General features: G+C 39.4%; 1 protein-coding gene across 4 annotated transcripts in view; it reads left to right on the top strand.

The window, feature by feature from the left end:
- Positions 1 to 25,962, top strand: part of ADRA1B (adrenoceptor alpha 1B) — a 28,881-nt gene extending 2,919 nt beyond the window's left edge. For 3 of the 4 annotated variants that reach the window (XM_031045374.2, XM_031045377.2, XM_031045375.2), the window contains 2 exons: positions 7,932 to 9,451; positions 24,909 to 25,962. In XM_031045374.2, coding sequence (XP_030901234.1) covers positions 8,479 to 9,451; positions 24,909 to 25,471 — 1,536 coding nt within the window. In that variant the 5' untranslated portion in view covers positions 7,932 to 8,478 and the 3' untranslated portion in view covers positions 25,472 to 25,962. The remainder of the gene's footprint in view (positions 1 to 7,931; positions 9,452 to 24,908) is intronic. The other variant, XM_005144978.3, reaches the window with a different exon arrangement.
- The last annotated feature ends 342 nt before the right edge of the window (positions 25,963 to 26,304 follow it).

The raw sequence follows: 26,304 nt of genomic DNA, 5'->3' as shown, positions 1-26,304 counted from the left end.
TGCTTCAGGCAACTGTCCCAGTGTGAGACATCACAAGGTCTGCGCCACAGGGTCAGGTTGCCAGCCCTGCTCCTGGTGGTGTTAGCCAGAGCTTGCAACTGGAGCATTGTTTGTGCTTATTCATAGTGAGCAGATGATTTGTCTCCTACTGGAGAGTATTTCTTTTTGCTGTCTTGTTTTAGTTGCTGATGCTAAAAAGGATTATAGAGCATTATTATTCTATAAAGTAATAATAAAAGGTGAATGCTTCCAACTCCAAATTATATATTTCAAGTCTGGGCAATGCACTGGTAGGCACAACATACCTGTGCAATCCATAATAAACATTTAGACTGCTTGGGCACCTGTCACAGTAGTTAAATAATCAAAGTGAGACCTGCAAAGGTGGTTTGTGGATTTTCTTATTTCTCTCCTTTGCAATATGAAGGGATCAAGTGATTTCCTGTCTTAAACCCCTTTATGCAATGATTCTAAAATCATCTGAACTCTCCTGATTTACACTGCCATGGGACGTATGTGGATAAGCAGCAGCCAGACCTCCCTGTTAAACCACAGAAATATGAAAGCAGCAGAGATTATTTCAGTTCTACAAAGTAAAACTGTTCTCTTACACTACCATTAGCTATTAGACAATACACAATGCGGTTCACTTTTACATCTAATGCACACTTAGTTAGAATTCAATAGAATTAGGCCTTTCCCCGTTGCTTTAATAGTAGGTACAATTATTCCCAATCTTGACATGTAAAAGACAAGAAACTGATGTTTTCTTACTCCTAATTTTTCTCTTGAGAAATAGTGGTTATAGATTTTTATGGCTTCTCACGAGAACAAAATAAGGGGAAAGCAGCAGATTCATGAATATTTAACATTAATTCAAATTCAGTGCTCTTTTTAACAAAAATACAGGCCAAACTCTAATTCTTTTCTTTGAAGTTCTCATAGTTCCACAGTAAGGATGTGTTCTTGCTACTGAGTGCTCCACTGTCCTGATGCACTGCGTAATACTGTAAAATTAATTCATTTCTCCTCTTACACTCATCTGTAAAACCAGAATTGTTTGGAGAAGGATTGCAAATGGACAAAAAGCTTCTTTGGTTAATGTTAAATCATCATTTTTACTGCAATGAGTCCAGCAAAGGAAAGACTGGAGAATTATTGAGATATGGACAAGAAATACAAGTTTCCAGCTCCTCTAGGATTTTTAGCTGGAGCAGGGAATCAGTAAGCCAGAAGCCCAGACTTGCTTCCCTTTCTCAGAGACCCATATTTTTTAAAAACTAGAAGTACAAAATACTTCAAGAATAAAAAACCGGCTTTATTCCAATACAGATATCCTGGAGTTCTGATTTATGAAAAGGAACAGATCAAATTAGTTAATAAATTGACATTGATTTCTTTAACTGAAGATCTAGGGTCCGTGTTTTAAAGCCTGTATTATTGCGCACATAAAACTCAGTCACTGACTCTCCCAAGCATTTTCATCAAGGCAAAGTATCAGAATGGGTTGGTATATCACCCCCGCAAGATGAAATCCAGTGTTTATCGGCAGTGAGTCCTCATCCACTTACTGGCAAACACAATATTTATGCTACAATGGCAAATTCTGAATGTCGTAAAGATGCAATGAAGTAATGTGCATACCATGATCAGAACTTAATAAAATGGAGAGAGAGGGAGAATAAGTTTATGTTATTTTTTCAAGAGGAAATCCTGGTCCTTCACAGAGGTGTCCCAACCTGTAAAATTCAAGTTTAGATTTCAAATGCCCACTACTTCAGAACCCAAATTGCTATGACCCAGTAGAGGCAGAACAAACCATCTGGATATTTAAAATCCAAGGATGGGCTATCATCAGCCTCAGGAGAAATCCTGGCTCTCGTGCACAGAGCAGTAAGGAAGTTTTCAGAAGTTTCTAAGGGCCAGTATATGTCTAAGGTATCCTGGTGCTTAAACGTAAAGGTCAAAAATACCAAGACAGCACAATTCCCATCCAGTGCAACAACAGCACTGCGCCAGCCTGGGTACCTTTGGAAAATCTCTTTCCCAGCCACATTTCTGTTCTCTTAAAAATATTACTGTCAGCTCAACACCTGATGATTTGAATGAAGAAATGGCTCAGAAGTAGGCACAGAAATGAGACTAATTACTTATGATATAATGTGCCAGCATGAGGAAGGTACTATCCAGACTGAATTTACCTTCCAGTTTATTTCTTAAGGCATAGAGATTTATAACAGCACAGCCATCTTAGCTCATTCATCAGCAGTTGTTTCTTTAGCCACAGAAATGTCTCATCTCCTTCCAAGCTTGCACAGCTCTTAGCCCAATGTTATTTTATGACAGTGAGTAACATGAGTTATGTGCTGTGTTTAAAATGTTTTTCTTATTTCAACATTTAATTACTGTCCTTTTAATGTCACCTTAAGTATTTTAAATGAAGACTGGTCTGTTTAATGTAAATAAATAAATCCAGACATGTGCCTTCTTTAAAAAAGACTGCAGTGTGTACTAATGCTAGTTTTTATGATCTAGAGCCGACTATAATATGGAGATTAAAACATTAGGTTCATTCCATTATAATTATATTCTAAAAGAGTCAAGTTATGACATATTAAATGCATAGGAAAGGTAAGGATACTTTCAGGAAAGCTTGGTATCCCCTTCTGCCTCACCACCCCAATTCAACTACTTCACCTAGGAAGCCAGGGCCAGCATCCTACAAGCCCTGCTGCTCACCAGTAGGACTTACTGAGAGGTGGTGGTGCTCAGAGCCTTGCAGAACAGTGCCAAAAAAGCGTGAGTGCCTGGAAAAAGTCAGAAGAGACTCAATAAAATGAAGGTTTTTTCCACCACAGGAATTTCTTTTTACGCTCCCAAAAATATGCTACTGTTCATTAAATGCCAGTAGGTGGAAACACTTGAAAGACCCAAGATTTATAAGAGAATCGCATGAGTGTAGAAACATTCTGGGTTGGTTGGGTTCTTTTGGCAACAAGGGCTGTTACAGGAGACAACCACGTGTTTTGTTTCACAGATAGTCCCAGTGCAGCCACGAGAAGAAAATAAGTTTTCTGTATGAACTGATAAGAGGGTCATAAATAATAAGAAAATTATATCCTGTACACCAGCCTGCCAGCAGACAGCAAAGAAATCCAGAACTTCACAGGTTCTCGCTTTTTTCCTTATCGTTTGGTGACATTTGTTGGATGTTTATCTAACTCTGTGATAATTCCTTCAGCAGTTTTAGTCCTCTCCTGGGAAGATGCCAATAATATTACCTTGGAGCAGGGAGAAGTGTTGAGGGTTTTCTTTTTTCAGCTCATCAACCTAATGACCTAGTTCAAGCTGCCTGAAGGAGCTTGTTACTAGCTGTCCACTAGTGCTACTGGCTGTGTGCTGCTTTGCTTTTGTAGCAGGAGAGTGTGCAGGCTAGAGCTGCCACTGGAACTTCAGGGAGATGATAAGATGCTGTCTTTTGAGTAGCAGCGCTCTGCCCTCTCTCCCCAGCTTCAGGGAGCAGCGGCAGGTGGCAAAGGAGAGCAAATGGTGGTCACAGACCTTGTGATCGACAATGGAAGCAATGAATGGTAAAATGCATAGTTTAAATAAAGCATGGAGAAAACGCATAGAGGCCCTGATGCAGCACCTTGTTACTCTTGTTTTCTCTTGTTTTGAGGAAGGTGAAACTGCTTGCAGTCACCTGTACTTCCTGGATGCTATGGTGATACTATGTGATACACACAGAAAGAAAAAGATCCTGGAGTCTGCTGACATTAGCAGGTTCTCTGAAGGCTTTGCTCTCTGTGGGTCTGTTTAGCACAGTGCACACTGCAAAATGTGTCCTTCATGGAAGACAGGTAAAAGTCTCAGAGCAGAAGACACAAAAATGTCTGTCCTAAGCTCCTCCCTCCAGCGCATTTGTGACATGATGCTAAGGTGAGCATGAGGGCAACACGTACACCAGACTGACCCCACAGTTTCTGATAAAGGGCAGTTTGCATTAAGAGAGCAGCATCTCCCAAAACTGACACCTGTAACACTGACGTTTGTCTTAAGGGAGGATGTAATTTGCAGTGCTGTGAATTCCACATTGGCATGTCTTTTCTTTTTGATCCAATTGCTCAGTGACATTTTTGTCAAGACTGACAGCATTAAGTGGGTCCATCAGCTTCCCAAGCATTTTTAAGCTGAAAATTACACAGACGTGCTCCCATTCGTGATGCTGCTGTGGACAGAGAGACTGTCATTTTTTCTCTTTTTTTAAGGCAGGGACATACTTTTTCTAGACTTCCAAATAGTGATTTTTTACCAGACCTAAATACATAGTTTCTGTCCAAAAAGGCTGAACTGACATCATCTTCATGAGGTCTGTTTCTGAGGGGGGGCCTATATCAGTTATCAGATGGCAATTGTGGGAGTCTTCAGCACATTCTGCTCTAGCAGAAATGCTAAAGTATTGTGAGGAAAAAAAAAGCATGGTTTAGTGTGGGAAACAGGCCCACAAATCTGGAAGAGGATTTAAGAAACATAAAAAGCACAGTATTTTAGTTAATTGGTAACATTTTATTTAGAAAACGCTCTATAATTCTATTTCCATAAAAATAGCAAACACTGAATCTCTGCAGGAAAAAGAATGATTCAAAATTGCAAATATTTGCAATTTTGCACCTCCTCCCTCCAGTTTCTGGGAATGTTTTAGTACTAGAGGCAGGGTTCTTTCTACAGCTACATCCAGTGCCCTCCTCATTGCTTCTTGCTTTTCATATTTCTTTCATGAGAGGAAGGCTTTCTGGTTTGTGCTGGTATGACCTGTCTCAAATATGATAGAATGTTCACAATCCTGGTCAGATCAAAGTGAATAAGCTAGGCATTATAGCCTTTTTTTAAATTCACTCTTATCTATTCACTTATTTCTGTAAGTTATCGGGGTTTCTAGTTGAATCAAAGCATCAAGAGGAATTGCATAAAACTATATACAGATATACTTATTTAAATTCTCTAACAGTACCCCCATACCCAACATGGAGCAGGCTGTACTGTTATTCACCGGTTTTGCAAAAGTGCTCTGGAAGTGCTTCTGCTGTTTCTGTTGAAATCAGATCAAAATGCCAGTACACATTTTTAACATCACTTCGTAAAAGCAGAATACAAGGAACGCAGCTCTTTACAAAACTGAGCCATGACCACAGGACTCCTTCTGTGCCATCTATATCTGCTACAACAAAATACATTTTAAAAGTTCAGGTTTTGAATTAGTCTAAGAACATGTGAAGATGTTCTTTGTGTTTCCTCAAATGTATGTTCTGTAGACAGTATTCTGCTGCTTCAGCAACCTCTCAGCAGAAGTACATTGACTAGCTAAAGGGCATCCTGTCTTGCAGTATATGGTTATCAAAATACTACTGAGTAGAGCCTTCAGGCCATTCAATTTACTTTTTCACTGAAAACTATGATTCATATGAATGAAAGCAGCTCTGCAGTGAATACTACCCGCACTTCTCTGATCAGATGTTTCCAGTTGTGCTGCCTTGAAGTACTGCCTTGAACTTGGCAGGAAAAGTAGCCTATTTTTTTGATGGCACTTATCATGTGTCATTCATCCAAAGGTAGTTAAATGGTTAATGTTCATGTCTGGTTTTCAACACACTCTGCTTTCTTATAGCACCTGCCACTGAAGATCTCAAAGCAATTTGTGAACATTAATCAAGTGAGCCCCATGACTATTCAGCCAGTATGTTATTACTCAGGCTGGTGAACAGAGATGTGAAAACACATCATAATCTCAGTAGGGCTGTAAGAGATGAGCAGTAGCTTTCTCTTCCTCTTTGTCCCCTAGAAAAGGACTTTTCTGTCTGCTGTTTCCACAGAAAGCAGCACCAGTAAGGGCAAAGACTGGTGCTAGTAATCCTGACAGCAAAAGATACCGAGCAAAGAAACATGTTTTAGTCCAACTGGTAGCAGTTAGAATCCTGCCACTGCTGTTGGCATGGTGTCCTGGACCTCACCATTGAGCTGAAACCAGCTGACTCCTGAAGTGACCATTGAAAGGCTACTGAAAGATCTGGTTCAAAGGGGGGCTACAAAATCCTAATGTAGCTTGGCCAAAGGCAGGAGGAGTTACAGGTCACTCTTATTCTTTGCAGGCTGGACATGTCGCATGTGTTGCCAGCTAAAAAACTGCAGTAGATCAGTTTACTTCCTCACTGATCTTTTCTTACCCAACCCCTCCACATTTTGCAGTGATCATATTTTATTACATGCTGGAAGCTGAAACATAGTTATATCTGCACCTAATGATCTAATCAAACTAGCTTTAATCAATTTAACTCAAGCACCAGGAGTGGGAAGATGCAGGCTCACTGTAGGCTATGCAATCCAACCAGGATGCCCAGGCGGGCAGCTACTCCTGCTGCCCTCTGCTTCACCACAGTTCCCCTGAGAGTGGTATGGAGACAGATACGCTGGCTACCCACAGAGCTGTAATCACACTGTGTCTGCACACTCACAACAGGAGAGAGCCCCCAAGCCTGAGGAATTCACACTTTAAACAGACAAGGCAAAGAAAGAAAATTAGAAATTGAAAACAAAACTGAGAATGATTATCTGGAGTCAGCAAGAATGGTCAGTGTGAAGGATGCATATCCAAAATCAAAGGCTGCTCACTGCTTTTATTAGCCATGAGAGCTCTGCCTTGGAGAGAGCAGAGGCAGGAAAGCTGAGGTTAAGCTCATAAATTGAGTGTTAGCATGTCATTCTTGTAAATGTCTCAAAGTTTTTGAAGGGTAGTGCTTTGCTGTAGTCCCTGCAGTTGGGAAGGGCTATACAAACACCTGCCACACACTCCTCTAATAAAATTCAACCAGAACTTTTGGTTACATGGTTTGTCCTTAAACCCAGTACTGAGCTGCAGCTTTCAGCCATAGCTGCAGCATTAAAAAGGAAGCTTTTATTTTAAACACAGTACATTTTGTAACAGGAAAATCAATATACAGTAACCAGCATACTGCAGGCAACAGCTGTAGGACATAATCAGATGTTAGAAAGTTGAGAACAGTATTTCGGCAGTCATATGTTCAGCTAATCTTTCACTTTGTGTTTTAAATGGCACCAAGCTATAAAGATCAGAGGTTTCTCTTACACGTGGTGATCCAGAGCCACGCAAGATGAAGACACCAAGACACCGCTGTTTTCAACATTAAAGGCTGAAACATCTAAAATCTAAAAACAAATTGTTTGTTAGTTGTTTTTTCCTTTATGGGACACTGTAAGCAGATAGCTCTTCCCAGAGCTACGGTGTGTTAACAAAGTCTCAGTGATCTCACAGCCTTTAGCAAAGATATAGGAAAATATTTAAGCATGAAGAATACCTTGAGAAGGTTACTAACTATTTTTCACTACCTTCACGTTGGCTGTGAGTACAAGTGCTCAGCTCTGTTCAGGGTTGGGCTTAGAAAAAGTTATCTAGGTAGAAAAGAAGAAATGAAGCCACAGATGTGCCTGGTATACAGGATCAGAGAACACACATAAAGATCTTAATAGAGATTTTGATCACCTGTTACTTTTTCTTTATGAACAGAAAGTTTACAATTAGAAACAACTATTCCATGTGTTTTTCTGTCATTATTAAACACCGAATCTGCAAAGGAACTAAGGATTTTTGGAACCTACCTACTTGTTCTTAGAAGGTGGGAGATGATTAATTCTCTAAAATGGCATGTGATTCACTTCGATTACAAAATAAACACATTTTCTTTGCAAGCAAAGGCAAAGGGCGCTACATCATTTTGTACTGAAATTGCTTTTCCCACCACATCCCACCGAGTATATTTTCTCTCAGATAATGAAACTTGTGGTTTTTTTTAAAGGCTTTCAATCCAGATTTATGTGGCAAATGCTTTAACTGAAATTGATATATTCCATTTGTTCAGCTTTCAGGCGCTGATGTGGAAGTTTTAACTTGAACTGCATTGCCCTCTAGCGCTGCGACGGGGCCGGCCGCAGTGATGTCACCAGCACATGCAGTGTGAGCACAGGCAGCCAGTTCATGCAGAGCTGCCTAAATGCTGACAAACCCTTCCTGGAGACGCCTGTCACAGCAGCAAGGCAGGGGCATCCTTCCAACAGCACCACAAATGCGCAAGGGGAGTCAGTAGACCTGTCTTTTATTTCAGGGACGTCATGATTGAAAAGGCTACTTTGGAGCTCCAGCCAAGACTTGTGCCTGCTAATTTCTGTTCAAACGAGTTCGTAGGAGAAATTAAGCAAGTTTGAACAGCCTATTATTTCTGACGGGCTTCAGAGGACTTCACGCTGTGCAAGTTTTACATGCTTATAGCTGGCAGCTGGGGAGATGAGTTCTCAACCTAAACCTGGCCGGGGCTCTGCAGCAACTTCTTGGGTAGAGAGATAACTTCTAACTGAGCTCAAATCATCTGTGTGTTGTGCAAGGGATCCAATCATAACTTGCTATGGAGCATGATTTTTAAGATGAATACCTACCTTGGCAATAAATTCAATTCATCGATACCTGGATATTTGAAAGGATCTGCAGTGAATAGTGGCAATTTTTCTGCAAACAACTCCAATGAGACAGCAAGCAACCTGGATTCACCTGCCTTGGATGTCCATAGGGCAATAATTGTGGGGCTTATACTCGGTGCCTTTATACTCTTTGCTATTGTAGGTAATATCCTCGTTATTCTCTCTGTTGCTTGCAATAGACATTTAAGAATCCCTACAAACTATTTCATAATTAACCTCGCAATAGCAGATTTGTTGCTGAGTTTTACTGTCCTTCCATTCTCTGCTACACTGGAAATCCTTGGCTACTGGGTTTTGGGGAGGATATTTTGTGATATCTGGGCAGCAGTAGATGTGCTATGCTGTACAGCTTCTATTTTAAGTCTATGTGCAATTTCTATAGATAGATATATAGGAGTACGTTATTCTCTCCAATATCCAACTTTGGTGACAAGAAGAAGGGCAATTTTAGCTCTCATAGGTGTCTGGGTCCTTTCCATGGTGATTTCTATTGGGCCTCTTTTGGGCTGGAAAGAACCAGCACCCAAGGACGACAAAGAGTGCCGTATCACTGAAGAACCATTCTATGCTTTGTTTTCTTCCTTGGGGTCATTTTACATTCCTTTAATCGTCATCCTTGTGATGTACTGTCGGGTCTACATAGTGGCAAAAAGGACTACTAAAAACCTGGAAGCTGGGGTGATGAAAGAAATGTCCAACTCTAAGGAGCTGACTTTACGGATTCACTACAAGAACATTCATGAGGACACTTTAAACACCACCAAACCTAAGGGTCACAATCCCAGGAACTCCGTAGCTTTCAAACTTTTTAAATTCTCTAGAGAAAAGAAGGCAGCCAAGACACTGGGAATTGTGGTTGGCATGTTTATCTTGTGCTGGCTACCTTTCTTCATTGTTCTGCCACTAGGTAAGTTGGTTATCAAGGGATTGCAAGGGGTGGGGGAGGAAGAGGGTTAGTTACTTACCACAAGAATATCACAGAAGAAGAATCATATTAATGATAAATAGATCTCATTTTGAGAACCTCAGTGAACAGATGAAAGGGAGGCACATAAAAGCCATATACTTCTGATGCTGGCTTTTTCAAAGACTCATGCAGAAGCTTTGTGAAGTGTACAGCCTGCAGAAAGTCTGCCCATTGAGTAGTCCTTCTCAGTGACGAGGCAGATGTCAAATCAGGGGACAACATCCTCAGAGTTTATACATTAAATCTCCCTTTACAGTTTTTGTTCAAATTGTATTATGCTTCAGAAACATCCTTATAGGATGCTTTAACCAAAATCCTAGATAAGAACCATTTTAGTTGACTGTTAGATGTTTGGACTACACCACAGTAGATCTTCTGGCATTAATAGGTGCCTTAAATGAAAATTAACCCTATTCATGAAGCCCAAAAAGTTCTAGTTCTCAGTTCAAACATCACTGATCAAATCCCAAAAGCAAACATACGAAGCCCACCGATCCCCACAGGAAAGTTCTCATTGATTTCAACAGGTCTTTCAGGAGACTGCTATGTGAGATGCTGGCAGTCACTTTGTTCACTTTCAACTTTAAAATATTATTAAAGCATTTGATGTAGCCTTAATACATGGGTCTGTGTTTCCAAGTGCTTGTGAAATTTGCTTGCATGGTCTTTAATATCAGCACTATCTCAGAAGGGGAATGTCTCAAGACATTGAATTACTAAGCTCTCAAAAATATTTGCCCAAAATTCATTTCTCTGAGACAGGGACAATCTGGCAGCCTAAATATGGAAAGAGGTGGGAAAAGGGAGAAAAAACATTCATTAATGTTCTGTATTCGTATTTACTTAGTTACCCTACAAAAACATTTCTAAATGAGTGGTAAGCAAATATTTTTAGACATTGTTGTAGAAAACTAAACTCAGTTCAGCAGCCTGGTCCTAGTGAAGTGTTATAATTGCAGTGAATATGTCATATCATTTAGACTAGCACCTTTATTGCAAGACAACTACTTAAGCTATTGCAGAGCAACTTTATAACCCCTAGTTTATGGTATCATAAACTTAAAGATCTTTACGATTCAAGATCTCCATAGAAGTAATATTAACAAAGTAAAAAAATTCCAAACAGAAGGAAAATTATGAGCAAAGTTCTCTTTGGCTGCTGAAGTTTAATTCCTTGTGCATAACATAGAGCAAGTTTCCAACTGTTGAAAAAATACATACCTGTGGATAGAAATCTATTTTTACCATATGGAACCAGTAGTAGTACTAGATAAGTAGGTAGTAGGTCATGATCCTTTGCCAAAGTAGATTCCCTCCTTAATATTGAATCATGGAAGGAACTTCAGAGCAAAAAGCAAGTGTGAATGCAGCAGAGCATATCTGTAGCTAGCAGCAGTCACTGTTCAATGAACACAAATGCAGACCAGTCCATTAAAAAGTCACAGTTGCAGGGCAAAAGCAATGTGAGAAACAATCAAGTTTCTTGAGAGTATCAGTTTTCCCTCTGGGAAGCTATTTCAAAACTCCTAGTCTTTTCTGTGATGTTTAAAAGTCATTGCTTAAGACACCTGAGAGGAGAATTTACTGCTTGTCACAATATAGTTTTATCTCTCATATAAACTGTGTTCAAGACATAGTGAGGTGACAGGCCAAGAGCCTCCACGACAGCACACTGTGCTGACAGAGGTGCTGGGCTGCTGAAAGGCTAAACCCACTGCCATGGGTTCTGACCTGGCACAGGCTGACTCCAACCCCCAACACACTCACATCAGCACTGTGAGCACCTGGTCCCCACAGAGCAGAAGTCCAGAAAGAGCTGCCACTGTGCCAGAAAAGTAAAAAGATCTGTCTCTTGGGTGGGCAATAGAGACTCTGCTGGTTCTCCTGTCCTGTCCTCTGTCTAGAAATCCTTTCAGCAGCCCAACTCTTAGCTGACAGCCTTCCGTCTAAGAATGGGGGAACAAGAGGTATACATAGTATCTGATACAGTATCCAAAGGCATTTAAATAGTAGGTACTTTCTCTTTGTTTTGCTGACTAGGCACAGGGCTGGTTTTATCCTTGTCCCTGATCTCTGCTTTTAATTTATTCAGCACACTCCAGAACCTTGCACTTCTCATCTCTGCATATCAGTGCAAAGTTAATTAACAATGTTAGGCATGACTAAAGCATTGCTCTTTAAAACAGGTGAGGAACAGACCTTTTCTTGACATGCATAATGCAGCCATTCCTAACTAGAAAAGAAGATAAAGCAGTGGAGGAAGAGTTCCTAAGGAGCTTGCCGTGTGCTGCATTCTTCCTACCAGAAGTCTTTTGCTTGAAGTCACAAAATTAACTGAAAAGCTATGAAGAACCCTTACACAAAGCACACAATACTGTAAAATCAATGTCAGTGATACACAAACTGTAGAATCCAAAAGGTACTCATGATTTACAAAACTCTCCATAGGTGCCCTGAGCTGCTTTAATCACAACCCACTCTCTCATCAGTGCAGGATTGCAAGCTGTAATATCTGTTCTGCTCCTGAGTCCAGATTAGATGCTTACCTTCCCTATAATGGAAGGACAGGCTTCTTCCTTAGCCTGCATTTTTCACACCTTATATTTGCACTATTAATACAAACCACATCCTCACAGCTGCAGCTTTACTAATTATTTCTTTTTTTGCTGCTTGTTTCACTCACCAAAGCCATGACTCTGCAGAATGGTATCAGCAGAGCAGCCCTGGTGTTCTGAGCATCCAACCATCAAACATTTGACAAATTGGTAAATGTTACCATTTCGTAACAAATCTGCTTATACACAGAAGAGTTTCCTTCATGTTAAGTGTTCTCAGGTCTTCTGTTAATTTCCTAATCAAAATTATAATTCCTCCACTCTGGCATTTCAATATATTCCACATCTCCCATTCTGATATTCCAGACAAAGGTGGCAGATATACAGTGGGAACTGATGCAGTGCTGAAAGCCACATGAATAAATATTCCAAGACAAAGGAAAAGAAACAATATTAACACTCACAGTGTTTTTTAAGCAAGAATCAAAAGGCTGTGCAAGGAAACCTCTCTAACAGAGCTCTGTATCTAAGAAAAGATAGGAATTACAGCACTGACACTGTGATGTACTGAGCATCATGAAAAGATTAGCACAAAGAATGATCCACAATCTCTTTTTGAAGGACTCAACCACACTGCCTGTAGTGTTAAGCACCTGATGGTGCAGCAAAACTGGCATCAAAGAGAATTGTGAGCAATTTTTTATTCCAGTAGCTATTCTTTCCAGATAGCAATAGATCTATAGAATATCCGTATTGCTCACATTCATAAATACTCCATGGCTTTGTGAACAGTTGTCTTGCCACTCAGAATCATTTGTGGTTCAGCATAAGAAATAAAATGAAAACACAGATGTCTTTGAGACAACTTATTGTGACATAAGTTCAGTGACTCAGATTTGAAGAGTAAATATCTTGCTTCTTTAAAACAAATGTTTCTTTTCTTTCCCCTCATGCAAATCCTTTCTTAGGCATCAGGACTATATTAAATATGCATTTCTGAAAAGTGCTGAGTAAAACAGATTATTTTTATCTAAAGACTAGAGCCCTGCAGCAATAAGGTAATGATCATTAGAACTCCCTCCTTTAAACAAAGGAATGAATATCCAATTTTATGCCAATATCTTTATTTAAAAAATTACTCCAAAATGAGAGATCATATATTTCCCCCTCACTACTAGGTAAAAGTTTAGCCTCATTCCTATTAGTTGAGGTATCAGAGTGGGCTTCCCATTCTTTTCCCAGATACACACACCCACTCTGCAATGGGAAAACTCATCACCTTTAACCAAAGCCTATTAACGTCCCCAGCTTAGCTCCAGTGGAGATCAGCAAAGCATTATTCACTTCCCAGTTCCCTAATTCCCCCTGCTCCCATGAAACCTGTGATCTTACAATGAAGTCAGAAACAAAATGCTTGTAACTTAACTGGCTGTGAGATTAGGTCCCAAGAGCCTCATAATGAAGATACAACTGTTTTGACTATCCTTATGTATTAAGATTTTTAAATCTCTCTATAAAATATATATAAAATAAAAAAGAGCATAAAAATATTCTGCATGCTACATGTCAGCCAATACAAAATTATTCTTAAAATAAAATGTTATGTGAGCATGTAGATTTATGTTACATCAGGCCAACCTCTGCATCTCTGCACCAAGAATACCAAATTAGGCCACTTAGTTTCCCATGGGAAACACTTCAAGGCATTAGGTCCAGTGTCATCAATGGTATTGGGTTCTGCTTTCTGCAAGGCTTTAGGTCTGGTTTGTCTTTTATCTTGTTTTGGTCTTGCCCCATCTCTCTAACTGCCCTGGCTGTCTAAGTTTGATGCCCTTAAGTTAATAGTTGTACAGAATTTGGATGAAGAAGTGATGTATGTGGCAATCTGATCCTCTGCCCTCTTGTAGATGACTCTTTAGTACAATGTTCAATTGCACAGATGATAGCAGGAACCCGCTCCTCTTATTGTCTAGCCAATTCCTGTAAAACTAAACATCATAGGGGCATTTCTTAACCAGTACAGCATGTTTTGCCACATGTGGAGGACTAGATTATTTCAAGATCATTCATTTTACTGCTAAAATAGCCTCCCTCAAACCTGGTTTAAGCCTTTTGGTTTGCAAAGGGTGCCAATTACCAGTTACTTACAGGCCTTTACCTTTTAGAACAAAATTGTTATCAAAGCAGATGAAACTGCACAAATTCTGGGGTACTTCTGATGTAGGCTTTTGATTTGCAGGTCAGAGGAGCAAAGGGAAATCTGGAAGTGTGCAGTCCTACAAAAACAAATACACAAAGCAATAGAGAAAAAAATGCAAAGAAATCAACTCATGTCAACTGTTCAGGCTCAGGGAGAGCAGCAGCTCCTATCTCAGGTGATCAGAAATCTCCATGGAAAAAAAAGAAAATAAGGACTAAGGCACTGGGCAGCAATAGGATATCTCAAAATTACTGAAATCAGTGAGAGCAGAAAAGAGAGAATTTCAGAGGAAATACTGCTTTCAGCAGTCAGCAAGGCACTGGCCACAGGCCCTTATGCCAAAAGCATTTGCAAACACAAAGAATCATAGAATCATAGAATAGTTAGGGTTGGAAAGGACCTTAAGATCATCTAGTTCCAACCCCCCTGCCATGGGCAGGGACACCTCACACTAAACCATATCACCCAAGGCTTCATCCAGCCTGGCCTTGAACACTGACAGGGATGGAGCAAATGTGCTGTTGCTCAGGTTGGTAGTCATGATGAAAGCACTGAGCAAAGTTCTTTGTGTGTGTATGGCCCTAAAGCATGGAGACCAGGCCTCAGAATCTCAGCTGCATGTTCTTTAGAGTGCCTATCTATGAGACACAGACATGAACCAAAAATTAGATTGTTTTTAGTATCTTCACTAAAGTCCTCATCCACAGGCCATTGCAAGATTTTGAGCCATTTTGATGGGCAAGTGATATTTAGAAACTGAGAAGCAATAGCCACAAGTATCTAAGTAACAACAGAGAAAAAATATAATGGAAGTTCACACAGTATCTTTGTATCTGTGTTATCCAGTTCCATGCTAGAACCCTGTTATTTACCAGTGATGTACAAGATAGATTGCCTTAGTTATAAAGGGTGAAAAACAGCAAAGCATTCCCAGTAATTGAGATACTTAATTACAATAACTGAAATGTCAGGAGAGGGAGATGAGCTTTTCAAAAACAGGAACAATAAGCTTGGTCCATGTTATTTCTACTTAGCAAGCTACAATAGTCTGTAACTCCTTTGGACAAAATAATAACAATACTATCATGTGTCAGACCCTCTCTACTGTCAGTTTAAAAGCACAGAGCAAGATTCTTACTAAAAGTGATCTTGATTTTATCATATTTATGTGAGGGCAACACCATTTAAACAAAAGTGAATTCTCTCCAGTCATCACAGCTATTCTGGACTGAGAGGTGGTAAACTAGTATGTCCAAGATTATACAGGGTTTGTGGCAAAAATATAAGTGCTTGACGGATCTTTTCCATATCTCATGTATTTTCCATATCTTTTATCTCTATGTTTTGTTACTCAATATATACTCCAGATTTTTAATAATATAATAATTATGATGAGACATAAAAAAACTTAATCCTGTGGCATTTTTTTTTACTGCTCTTTTTTAAACTACAGCTTTCCTTCTGCTTTTTCTTTCTGGGCTGGGCAAAAAAGCTGCTATTTGTCGTTTCTGTTGCTCTTCTAATAGCAACTTGCAAATGGTCCATTGTACCCTAAGTTTTTCCAAATAACTTTCAACTCTCATTTTGCCAGTGGTAATATCTCTGTGGTTCAATACATAAGCACTGTTCCTCTAAAAACACAAATACAGCTACTCTGCTTTGCACTTGCTTGTCATTTAAGTAGGTGTAGCAACTCTGGCTTTTAGTGAAAAGATCTGACCCCTATCTGTACCACAAATTCCATCAGCAAAGCTTCAAGAGAGGCAAAGTCCTGGTTTTATTTTGGTCATTCTAAATGAGTCTCTATTTTTGAAGCTTTCAAAAGGCTCTCAAAATTGAGCTATTTTGAACGAAGTTCATGCAGGTCTCATAGAAATGATTTGCTCATGTGAAATATGAGGCACCCTTTATCAGAGATAGATGGTGTGGATGATAAGAAATTGTGAATTTTCATTAGGGCAAGAAAATAGAAACAATAACTTTCTCAGCCTACAAGATTGCAAGGAAAATTTTCCTTAGGCTTTACTCTTACTCATTACCATATCAATAGGTGAATGTAGACTTTATGGTCAGATTTTACATCTGTGTATGTCTGCTACTTTAATTTGCCTGCTTAAGAACTTGACTAAACAGGATCAGGCCTTAGACTGGTAGGAGTTGCTGAGTTCAGTTAACACCAATAATGGATTGGTTTGCAATTATTTCCCTGTTCGAACAGGATGGAGGAATGAGTATAAACTACTTTTACCCTGTCAAAACAGTGAGGGGAGATTTCTCTGTGTGGCATCCTTGAATCAGATGGAAAACAGAAATTAAAGACTCACAGGTTGTGGACTGTTGAATGATACCTTCCTCACCCCTCACAAATGCTTGCTCACTGTAGGGCCAGAAGGCTCCAGCAAAGAGAATCCCACAGCTCATACAGGTAGTCAGTTTTAGGACCTAAATCTTCACAACCAGGACAGTTTTCTTAAGAGCTGACCTAGATTCATGGTCATACTTGTAGTGTACCTATGAATACAATGAAGAATGAAAACTGCTGTACTTGCAACAGCACCATATTTGCATTTCTCCCACATGACCTTCTGCAGTATCATTAGTTATTCCTTATTTGCTATTTCTCCTTCCTCAATAGCAAAGTGCTCTCCCCCAAAACTCACACACAAGTTATCCACAAACACAGGCATGCAGCTGTGCAGCATGTTGCTGTCTGCAGGATTACTGTGATTCCCATGGTGTCCCCCAGCATGGCAGACTGCACACTGTTGGGATATGCAGCCCAAAGCATCCCACAAAGACATCAGCATGCTAAAAAACCATAGCCAAATGCTAGTCATCATTACTTGTTTGCAGTAGTTGTAACTTAACCGTCTTTCCTTCATTTTCTTTATTGAATTTAATTCTGTTGATTTTGGATGCTCTTCCTATTTCTCAAGCTCTTTTTTCACTGCTATCTTAAGCCTGTTCTCCAGAAGGCCTGCAGTCCCCCTGGCTTGATCAAGTCTTAATTTTGTAACCACACTTTCTATTTCATCCTCTACTGTTTGTAAACTGTGGGGTTTTTTTCCCTACATTAACTAAGTCCTGGGGAATGTAAACAAACACTGAATGCTGGAAGGAAAGAAATCAGGAGCTTTAGAAATCCAATTAGCTTTAAAACCTTGGCATGCTGACTTGGCCAAGCATGTAGTAAAAAGGACCGCAGAAAGCTTAAATAAAAGACAAACACATCCTTTCTGCATTTCCAAACTCACAACAACTACAGCTTATTGCTTTTATAGGGAGAATTTTACCAGCGATACACATGTAGCATCTGAGCTTTCCTTTTTGTTAGGGAGTGGCCATTACTCAGCCATTAGCAACTACCAGCAGCTCCAGCTGCAGCAAGGGATCACAGCATCAGCTACAGAGGAGAAGCGGAGCTCCCCAGCCAGGCCACCAGGACCCATCTGCTGCCCAGCACTGGGAAAGTCTTTTATTGATTGCATGACAAACTTGACCAGGTCATTGTTCCTAAGAAGGCTGAGTTCCAGCATAAGCCAAATTTCTTGCAAAACAATTAATTTTTGCGGAAGTTGTCTTCTCAAGAACAGATTGGGAGAGAGGGTTTGATATTGTTGAAGCTTCCTGCGTTTCATGTTTCAGAAGTCATTTGTTCTCATTTTGTGTTTTGCAATGCTTTTCATCACCACAGCCATTTTTAAAACATTGGAATTTTCTCTTGTGGAGAATGCTGAAAAGTTCAGCTCTAACTCCAGTCAGAATGACTCCAACCTGCAACAAAATGGAGTAATTCTCTCCTCTGAATGAAGGAGGATATGTTTGCCTTCCAACGGTACCTTAACTATTGAAGTCTGATGTAATGTCTATAACAAAACTTCAAACACTAATTACCAAGTTTCTAACTATTTCTATTTTATAGTGTTCAAGCAAGAGGTAGTTTTCTCTCCAGAATGCCAACATTTAATTTTCTACTTGTTATGAATAGAGACAAGTCGTTTTAAATTTTATGGCTTTTCTTTAATCTTCAGATGATGACAAACGCGTGCAGTGAAGCACTCTAGTTTTTTATTACTGGAGTATCAACTGACACACAGCAAAGCACTTAAACAACTCCAGATCATTTTATTTCAATAAAAGCAAATATATTTGTTCCAGTAAACAGGAACATACACTCACCACTCGCCCTGGGTTGGCCCTCATCTGAGCAAAACTGCTGTTTGAAGAAATGTGATTATTTGTGACAGGCAGAAAACAGAACCTGACAATGCAAACCTCATCCATAGAGAATTTTTCTCCTTAAATCCAGGAAATGCAAAGACTCCTGCCCTAATTATTATCAAATTTAAGTATCGAATACTTGATTCTAAACAGAACTGATGATTCTGTGAGTAATTTATATATTTAATTGATATTAAATACGCAGCATACTAATAACTGATGTTTAATTAATAAAAAGTTAATTATCACAACATCGAGTGATTAGAAAACAGATTAGTAACTGGAGTTAAGAACTAAATAAAACATTAGGAGAGCAGAAATAAACATTTAAAAATTAAGAGGAAAATGGAGCTAAGTAACTGGAAAGTGAATATGCCTGGCTGGGAAAAGAAAAAGCAGAGCTATTAAAGAGAAGGCAGACAGTAAAGGCGAATGTGGTTAATTTTAAATTAAAACATCATTAATAGTTTAAAATTTTCCTCCCCTTGGTGCCACTAATAAAGATATGGCATTCTTGAAAATATACACTCACAGAAAACATTAACATGGGATGTAAAACCGTTCAAATGCCCCTATCTGCAGATGGAAGCTGCAGCATATTGGGCTGCATAACAGGAATGGAGCCTGTAGTAGATGAAGTGATTATGCCCTTTCACTCAGCACTCACTAGACTGTGTCTGGAGTACTGTGTCCGTGCAGGGAGAGACAGCGATAAACTGGATTGAGTCCAGTGGCAGCACCAGAATGATCACAAAGCTGGAGCACATTGTGTGAAGGGAGGGTGGAGAAATGGGGCTTCTTCAGCCTGGAAAAGGGAAGGCTTCAGGTGACTTTATGCAGTGTTGACCCTGCTTTGATGAGGGGGCTGGACAAGAGCCCTGTAACATCCATTCCCACTGCAAGAATTCTGTAATTCTATAAAGTTCTTGGCTTTCACTCCCATCACAGATAAGTATATATATTCCTTGCATGAAAGATGATCGGAGGAAATATAACCACACAGTGGAACCCAGGGCCATTTCACAAATGACTGTTGTCACAAACTGTTGGTCACGTATACAAAATCATTTCCTCTGTGTGGCTGGAAGTAGCACACAGAGGATATACAGAGATATCAAAGAATGCACACAGATATCAAAGGTGATTTCAAAAGTTTTAGTTCATAAGCGTTATGTTACATGTTTTTTTTCAGATTTAAACTCGAGCTAATCCCTATAGTCTCTGATCACATTGCATATATATATACAACTGGAATAGCAAGTTTTGTCCCTTCTCCTGGAAGGAGTTTAGTCTGGCTGGTTGGTTGCACTGGCAGGTCTAATTTTGATCCCAAGTTCTTTCTTCCATAAGTGGAAGTGGAAACTCAAACATGTCCTGTGTATTACACTTTTGTCAAGAAGTCACCAACTATTGCATTAAGGATCCTGAAATAGAAGGTCTTAACTTTCCCATCCTTCTTTCTCTACAAATACAGTGGTCAGTTGTGAGAGGTAGCAAAGGAGCAGATATTTAGATGGAAGAAAAAAATAACAGAGCAGGAAAGAAGATGAGAGAGCAGTGTGTGTGTGTGTGTGTGTGTGTGTGTGTGTGTTTCTCCTCTGCAGTGAGCTACATCAAAACCTCCTTTAGTGAACAGTTTTCCTTAATTAAGAGTGTTGGGATTAAGCCAGTCCAGAAGATTGTCCTGCTGCTCACCTTGCTATTTTAAGTACTCCTCCAAAGTCTACTGAAGTCCTTATGAGCCTTTCCAAAAGCTTTGAAATCTCCCACAGACTTGAGTGGAGTCTGAATTTGAATGTCTCAGTAATGTTCTGGTCAGATATTCTGCAGAATATGTGAAGCCAATTAATATAGCAAATTGTTTCCCACGATGTTCCTCATTGAGGTGCTTTATTTAATCTCTGTGTAATAAAGCATTCATGGTAAAGAACCAATCAGACCCTAAATTAAATTAGCTTTTACTAGATAAAATACTTCCTTTCTATGCTACTTGCTGTTGCTCAGTGTACTTCCAAACTGAATCACTCCATCAAGCCTAGTGATCATAGTCAAAAAACAACCAACACTGATCAAGTTTACCGAGGTTATGAACTATTTCCTGGTCTCCATTTGTGCTGGACACAGGCTATGCAAAAACTACATTGGTGTCAATGCTGCAATCAGATGTAAGATCGCAAAGCTCTTTAATAAACCACAGGGTTTAGTGCAGAAAAATAAAATAGAATAGAAAATAAACATTCCCTTAGAGTGAGGTTGTGAACGTAAAGCATCAGCAGAGCGATCAGTTTGAGCAGGAGTGACTCTGGCTATCCCCATCACAAATAAATCACCAAGGACACAATCATATGTAAAATTTTCCAGCCATTTTGCAAAGCAATCTAAATCAGTACAGGGAAATATTTAATCTGTTCCTCAGACTGTGATGGGAAAGTAGTTGGATTTTAGGGGAGGAAATATTAGTGCGATGTTTAGAGAATGTGTCTAGTAGGCTTAGCTTTATCATTTTATCAAGTTACCAAAATAGCCCACAGTTCTTTGCTCCTGACATTAATTATGAGGTAAAGCATGTGTGCAGCTAAATAAAAGGCTTTGTTGTTAATTCCAAGAGCAAGGTAAGCAAGAGGGTGATGTTAAAAATATAAAAGCTAATTAAAATGTTTTTCATATCTTTATATGGTGAAAGGCACTGGAGCTTTGCATAACAGTCACCGAATTAAACTAGATTTAGAAGTACATGGCATGTATGGAGACATCTACCTAAACCACCTTCTAGATAATACAGAAGAGTATTTCTTCTTTGTACAAAACCCAGGCCAGGATTCCACTTAGTGAGGAAGAACTGAACACAAAGCCTCAGAATTTTTCCAAAGCCCTGAAGAGAATAAGTGTCTACATAAGCATCTGTCTCAGGCATTCCACTTTTCTAAGTTAATCCTCAACCTAAATAAGAGATATATTTACCATGGGGATATAAGACTAGTGTCAGTAGGATTTAAGTACTGCAAATGTAAACTTCTGCTGGGCTGCCAAACTTAAGCCATAAAGTTCTCCTGATGAACAGAGTTATATTCTGCAGAGTTAATCAGAGAAAGGACTAGAGGAGATCTGAAGAGGTCCTTCAGGGCATCCTCCAACTCCAAAGATCAAATGTATATAAATCGGTAGATGTCTCTCCACTCTGTTTTTAAGACCCTCCAGGGTTGAAGTTTTACGCCCTTCTCAAGCATTATGTTCCATATTTTTCCTGTCTTGAAAGACAGAAAGTGTTTCCCAATCCATAACTGTGGTCTTGCTACAATTCAAATCATTGCACTTCATATATTTCACATTTTGTACATGGAAAACAATTTAATTTCCTTCTTTGCAGGTAACTGTTATGTTTTTATAGATGAATTGCCATGTCTCTTCTCAGTCCTTTTTCCTCCACCACAACAAAAGTACTACAAAAATCTTGCATTTCAGAGCATGATTGATTTGGGCTCGGTGATTTTTCTAGGATCAGGCCTGAACACAAGGCGCCTCTGTCAGTCAAAGTTGCTATCAGGAAATTCTCTGCTCTTTTGTGTTGCTGCCCTTCAACATAAATGAAAATGCTTGCTGCAGCTGCTGAAATTGGCCTGCTGTCATTTTGTTTAAATGACATTTGAAAAATAGATCATCATGAAAGATAAGCTCCTTACCCTTCTTCCTTAAAGAACATGCACTTTTGAAGCAGTTTACAAAGATTAGCCAGGCTTCAGTAATAAGCTTTAATACTTTTTCTCTACTTGGTCTCTTAGTCTTCACTGTATGGAGTTCTATTTGGTTTATATATATATATTTGGTTTATATATATATAATATACAGATTATATATATTATACAGATTATATATATATTTGTTTTATATATATAATATACAGATTATACAAGCACACCTCATTTATCTGTGCTGGTTTGCAGGTTTATGCTCTGGAGCTGAGCTCATTTTATTGCTCTCTAGAGAACCTCACATAATTTGTCAGTAAATTTCCTTAAAGTTTTATTTAAAACCATACTAAAATCTGTCTATATTTAACCTGCCTAAAAGTATTTAAATCTGGTAGAGGAATGTTCTGTAGATTTTCACTTGTTACAGTGTGAGAGAAAGGGAAACTAACTGATCTGGAAAGAATCACCACTGCTCATTCAACATTCAGACATAAGAACAAATGGGAGATCTTTAACTACTTCACAGGGTTCATTGGGCCTTAAGAACTAAAAACCCATTTCTATTTTAAGGAGTATCAGAAAACAATTTAAGAAATTTATCACTATGAGCTCCAGAAAGTTCCCTGATGTACATAATAATGCTCTGTAGCTGGTTTGTAAGGTCACAAAGCTTCTCTTTTCCCTCAACTGAAGGGAAAAGATTAGCTATTATTATTTACAGAACGAATCCAGAAAAGGTTTGCAAACTGTGCAAAGTGGAAGATTTTGGAGCATCTTCCTCATCATGACTGCATTTATAAACTTAGATCAACTTCTTCTAAAGTTTCATAAAAATTTGATACCAATTAAAAAGCATATTCCACATCCATCTCCATATTCCAAACACATGAATTGTCACTGAATCCTTCATCAAAGATTGTGTAACACATACAAGACACAGTATTAAGTGCTTGCATTTATTTGATTTACCTGTTCATAGTTTCTCTGATGTTAGACATGCTATACTCTGCAGTTTCGGCAGTATTGGTCAGAAGAGATGTAGCATCTCCATCAGATGGACAGAGGAAACATTGGTCAAACCCTAAAAATCATTAGCAGCAACAAAGAAATGAGGGACATGGGTTCAACTTACAAGAGTCCAGCACATGGAATAAAGGTTATTAAAATGCAGAAGTCAGGAAATAAATACTATGAACTTTGTAATTTAAAACGTTTATTTTAACCTTAAAAGCTAGCAAGTTGCTTAGATCCAAGGCAATAGGTAGAGACAGTGGTACCTGTCACCATCCCAAAACACTGCCAGAGAAAAAATCCAATCACAGGATCTTTCTTGACTCCTACTACACAAGTGAGGGGAGGAAGAGTTTCTCCAGAGAGCTGATGCCATCTCAGCATCTTATTTTCCATTTTGAGCCAGCTCAGGGACTAGCTGACACGCTGAGGAGAGCAGTGAAAGTGTGAGGAATGACAAATACTTACCTCTCCTCAGCTTTCTTGTGAGCTGAGGACACTCAGACCCTATAGACAGCACCAGGCCAGCACTCTCATTTAAACAGCGATACCTGCTGCGGCACATCAGAGCTATTTACCCAAGAAGCTGGGAAGTGCTTTTGCATAGTTTTGAGGCCCAAGCCATGACCTCTACATTGCTCTGAGATGGGAAATATGCCTAGAATCATATCCCTCCCCACTAAGGCATCCTGATCGTCACAACTGACTCAGCTGCTTTCACAGCCCAGGGAATCTGAAACTACTCCAGTGTAAAAGGTTGCTCTTCTCAGAGATGTTACATTCAGGCTTGAGTGTCACCTTCCATTTGGAAAACTCTTAAAATCTAACACCAGTTCTTGACATGAGAATTCTTTCCTGAACCCCTGCTCTTCGATTACTTGAGCCAGACACAAAGGTGCTTTCCCAGCTGGATAACTGTTGTATGCTTGTTTTGCTTTACAAATGTCATGCATTCTTTTATAAAGCCCCACTTGCTAAATTTAGCTGATCAATTGCATGTTTTTAATACTAAAAGTACATGAAATGGGTTTCCCAGTATGAGTCTTTCATTTGGGCAGCCTCTTTAGGGAAATTACTTGGTTGTGAACAGAAGAAATATTCATAAAATAACCTCTTTCAGTTTACATCATTTTTATGAATGCCTGCCATAAGGGAAGCAACCACCATTAATTTCAGGTTTCAAGAGTTTGTACTAACATAATAAACTCTATATATGGGGATGATGTTTAGGAGCTGCCAGAGAATGTATTAGTTATAAGGTATAACTGGACACACTCCTTCCAAGAAGCCTGGGAGCAGTTAGATCTTTTTCTTCAAAAATTACATTCAAAAGCTTTTTGAAGAAGGCACAACCTTATTCCATGTGTGCATTGTGGCACAGCTTGGACAACAGAGGCTTGATCTTTCCTTGGGATCAATAGATATTAGTGCAACAGAAATGTACATAAAAAAGTGAAAAGCAGTCGTTGTGTTTAAATTCTACACTACTTTTGTTCTCCCTTAGCTTTCAGATGGTGGAAAACATTCCCTATTAGCTTTACAGATTAAAATAACATTACCAACAGACCAAAATTGAAAGCAACACATTAGAGATTTCTAATAAAGCATTAAAGATTTTTAATGAAGAGATTCTAACAATGATGTGATGGGACATTTACCATTCCTAAAGGCAGACAAATCAATTGTCTCAGATATTGTCTCTGCTTGTTTCTTCTGGACAGGATCTCTGTTTTCAGCTCTGAAGCCGCCTGAAACGATCTTCAAGGTGATTTTTTGGCTTGGCTACTTTAACAGCTGCTTGAATCCAATCATCTACCCTTGCTCAAGCAAAGAGTTCAAGAGGGCTTTTATACAGATCCTAAAATGCCAGTGCCATCGTCGAAAGCAGTTGGGGTGGTGGGCCTACAGCTACAGAAACTGGAACCGGTGCTCCTTTGAACACCCCAGAAAAGACTCTCTGGAAGACAGCGGGAGTTTCCTGAGTGGCAGCCAGAGGACATTATCTTCATCATCTCCCAGTCCTGGCTACCTGAGCAAAATCACCCACCCACATATGGAGATGTGCACATTCCAGGAATGGAAAAACTCCAGCTCTTTCCTGAGCCCCTTACAGGAAGGCAGCAGACAAAAGGACCCATGCCAGTTCTTTACCTTCAATCTCTTAACAGAGCGCAATGGATATGTCCCTGCTGGCAGCCAAGCTTCCAGCAATGGGGACCATGAGGCCATCTGTGACACACTGAATGGCAAAACCGATTGTAGAGTAAACACAACACTGGAATGAACAGATTCTAAATGGTCTGTTTTCTTTGTACACTAACCTGTTTGACATTTAACCCAGGTGAAGAAATGGACCTTTGCACATTTTCTCAGTATGGCACTCGAAGGAAGCCAGTGAGCAGCAGGAAGATATATGTCACAAAAGCAGAGAAGTGTAGGGATTAACCATCTTTCCAGTCAGTTGCTAGAGGGACTACCAAAGCAAGAGCAGAATGCAGGGAAGGTGCCACATAAACCCAGGGAAATTCTCATCCAATTATTTAGCTGTCATGGAAGTGCTGTGGAACAGCCAAACATATCTGTATATAGAAAGAACGTATAAATATGGGGGTGGGCAGGGAAAATGGGTAAGAATGTGTGGTGTACATGTGTGCTAGCCGCATGGATGGGTGCCTGGGAGTGGAAGTGAGCAATGCAGTGAGTGTTGTTTGTACCTCTCCAGGGTACTGCCTGTCGCTGCTTTTGCCTGTCATTTCTTATTGTTGTTGTACTTCACTGTACATTAGCACTTTAGAAATGGAAAACAATGTCAAAGATTAAAGTAATTTCGCAACAATTTCAACACTTGCACCTATTACTGTAAGCCTGGAATTCACCCAAGTTCCCTCATCATGATTTTCACTTCAAAATAAAACACTCATAGGGGTTAAGTTTGCCATTGGAACTCTTAGGATACTCTCTAATACCCCTGCAGTTGATTTCCTTCCATGATTCCCTTATCACCAATGTATGTAACTCCTCTATCCTTTACCATATTCTTTTTGGAAAGTCTGAAAACACCAGCAATGGCAAAAGCTCATAATTTACATTTCAGCACATCCGTATGTGTCCTGCAAG

The sequence above is a fragment of the Melopsittacus undulatus genome, chromosome 10 (genome assembly GCF_012275295.1).
Source record: "Melopsittacus undulatus isolate bMelUnd1 chromosome 10, bMelUnd1.mat.Z, whole genome shotgun sequence".
NCBI classification, from domain to species: Eukaryota; Metazoa; Chordata; class Aves; order Psittaciformes; family Psittaculidae; genus Melopsittacus; species Melopsittacus undulatus.
Note: the sequence above shows the minus strand (reverse complement) of the source record. Positions and strands in the feature narration are given on the sequence as shown.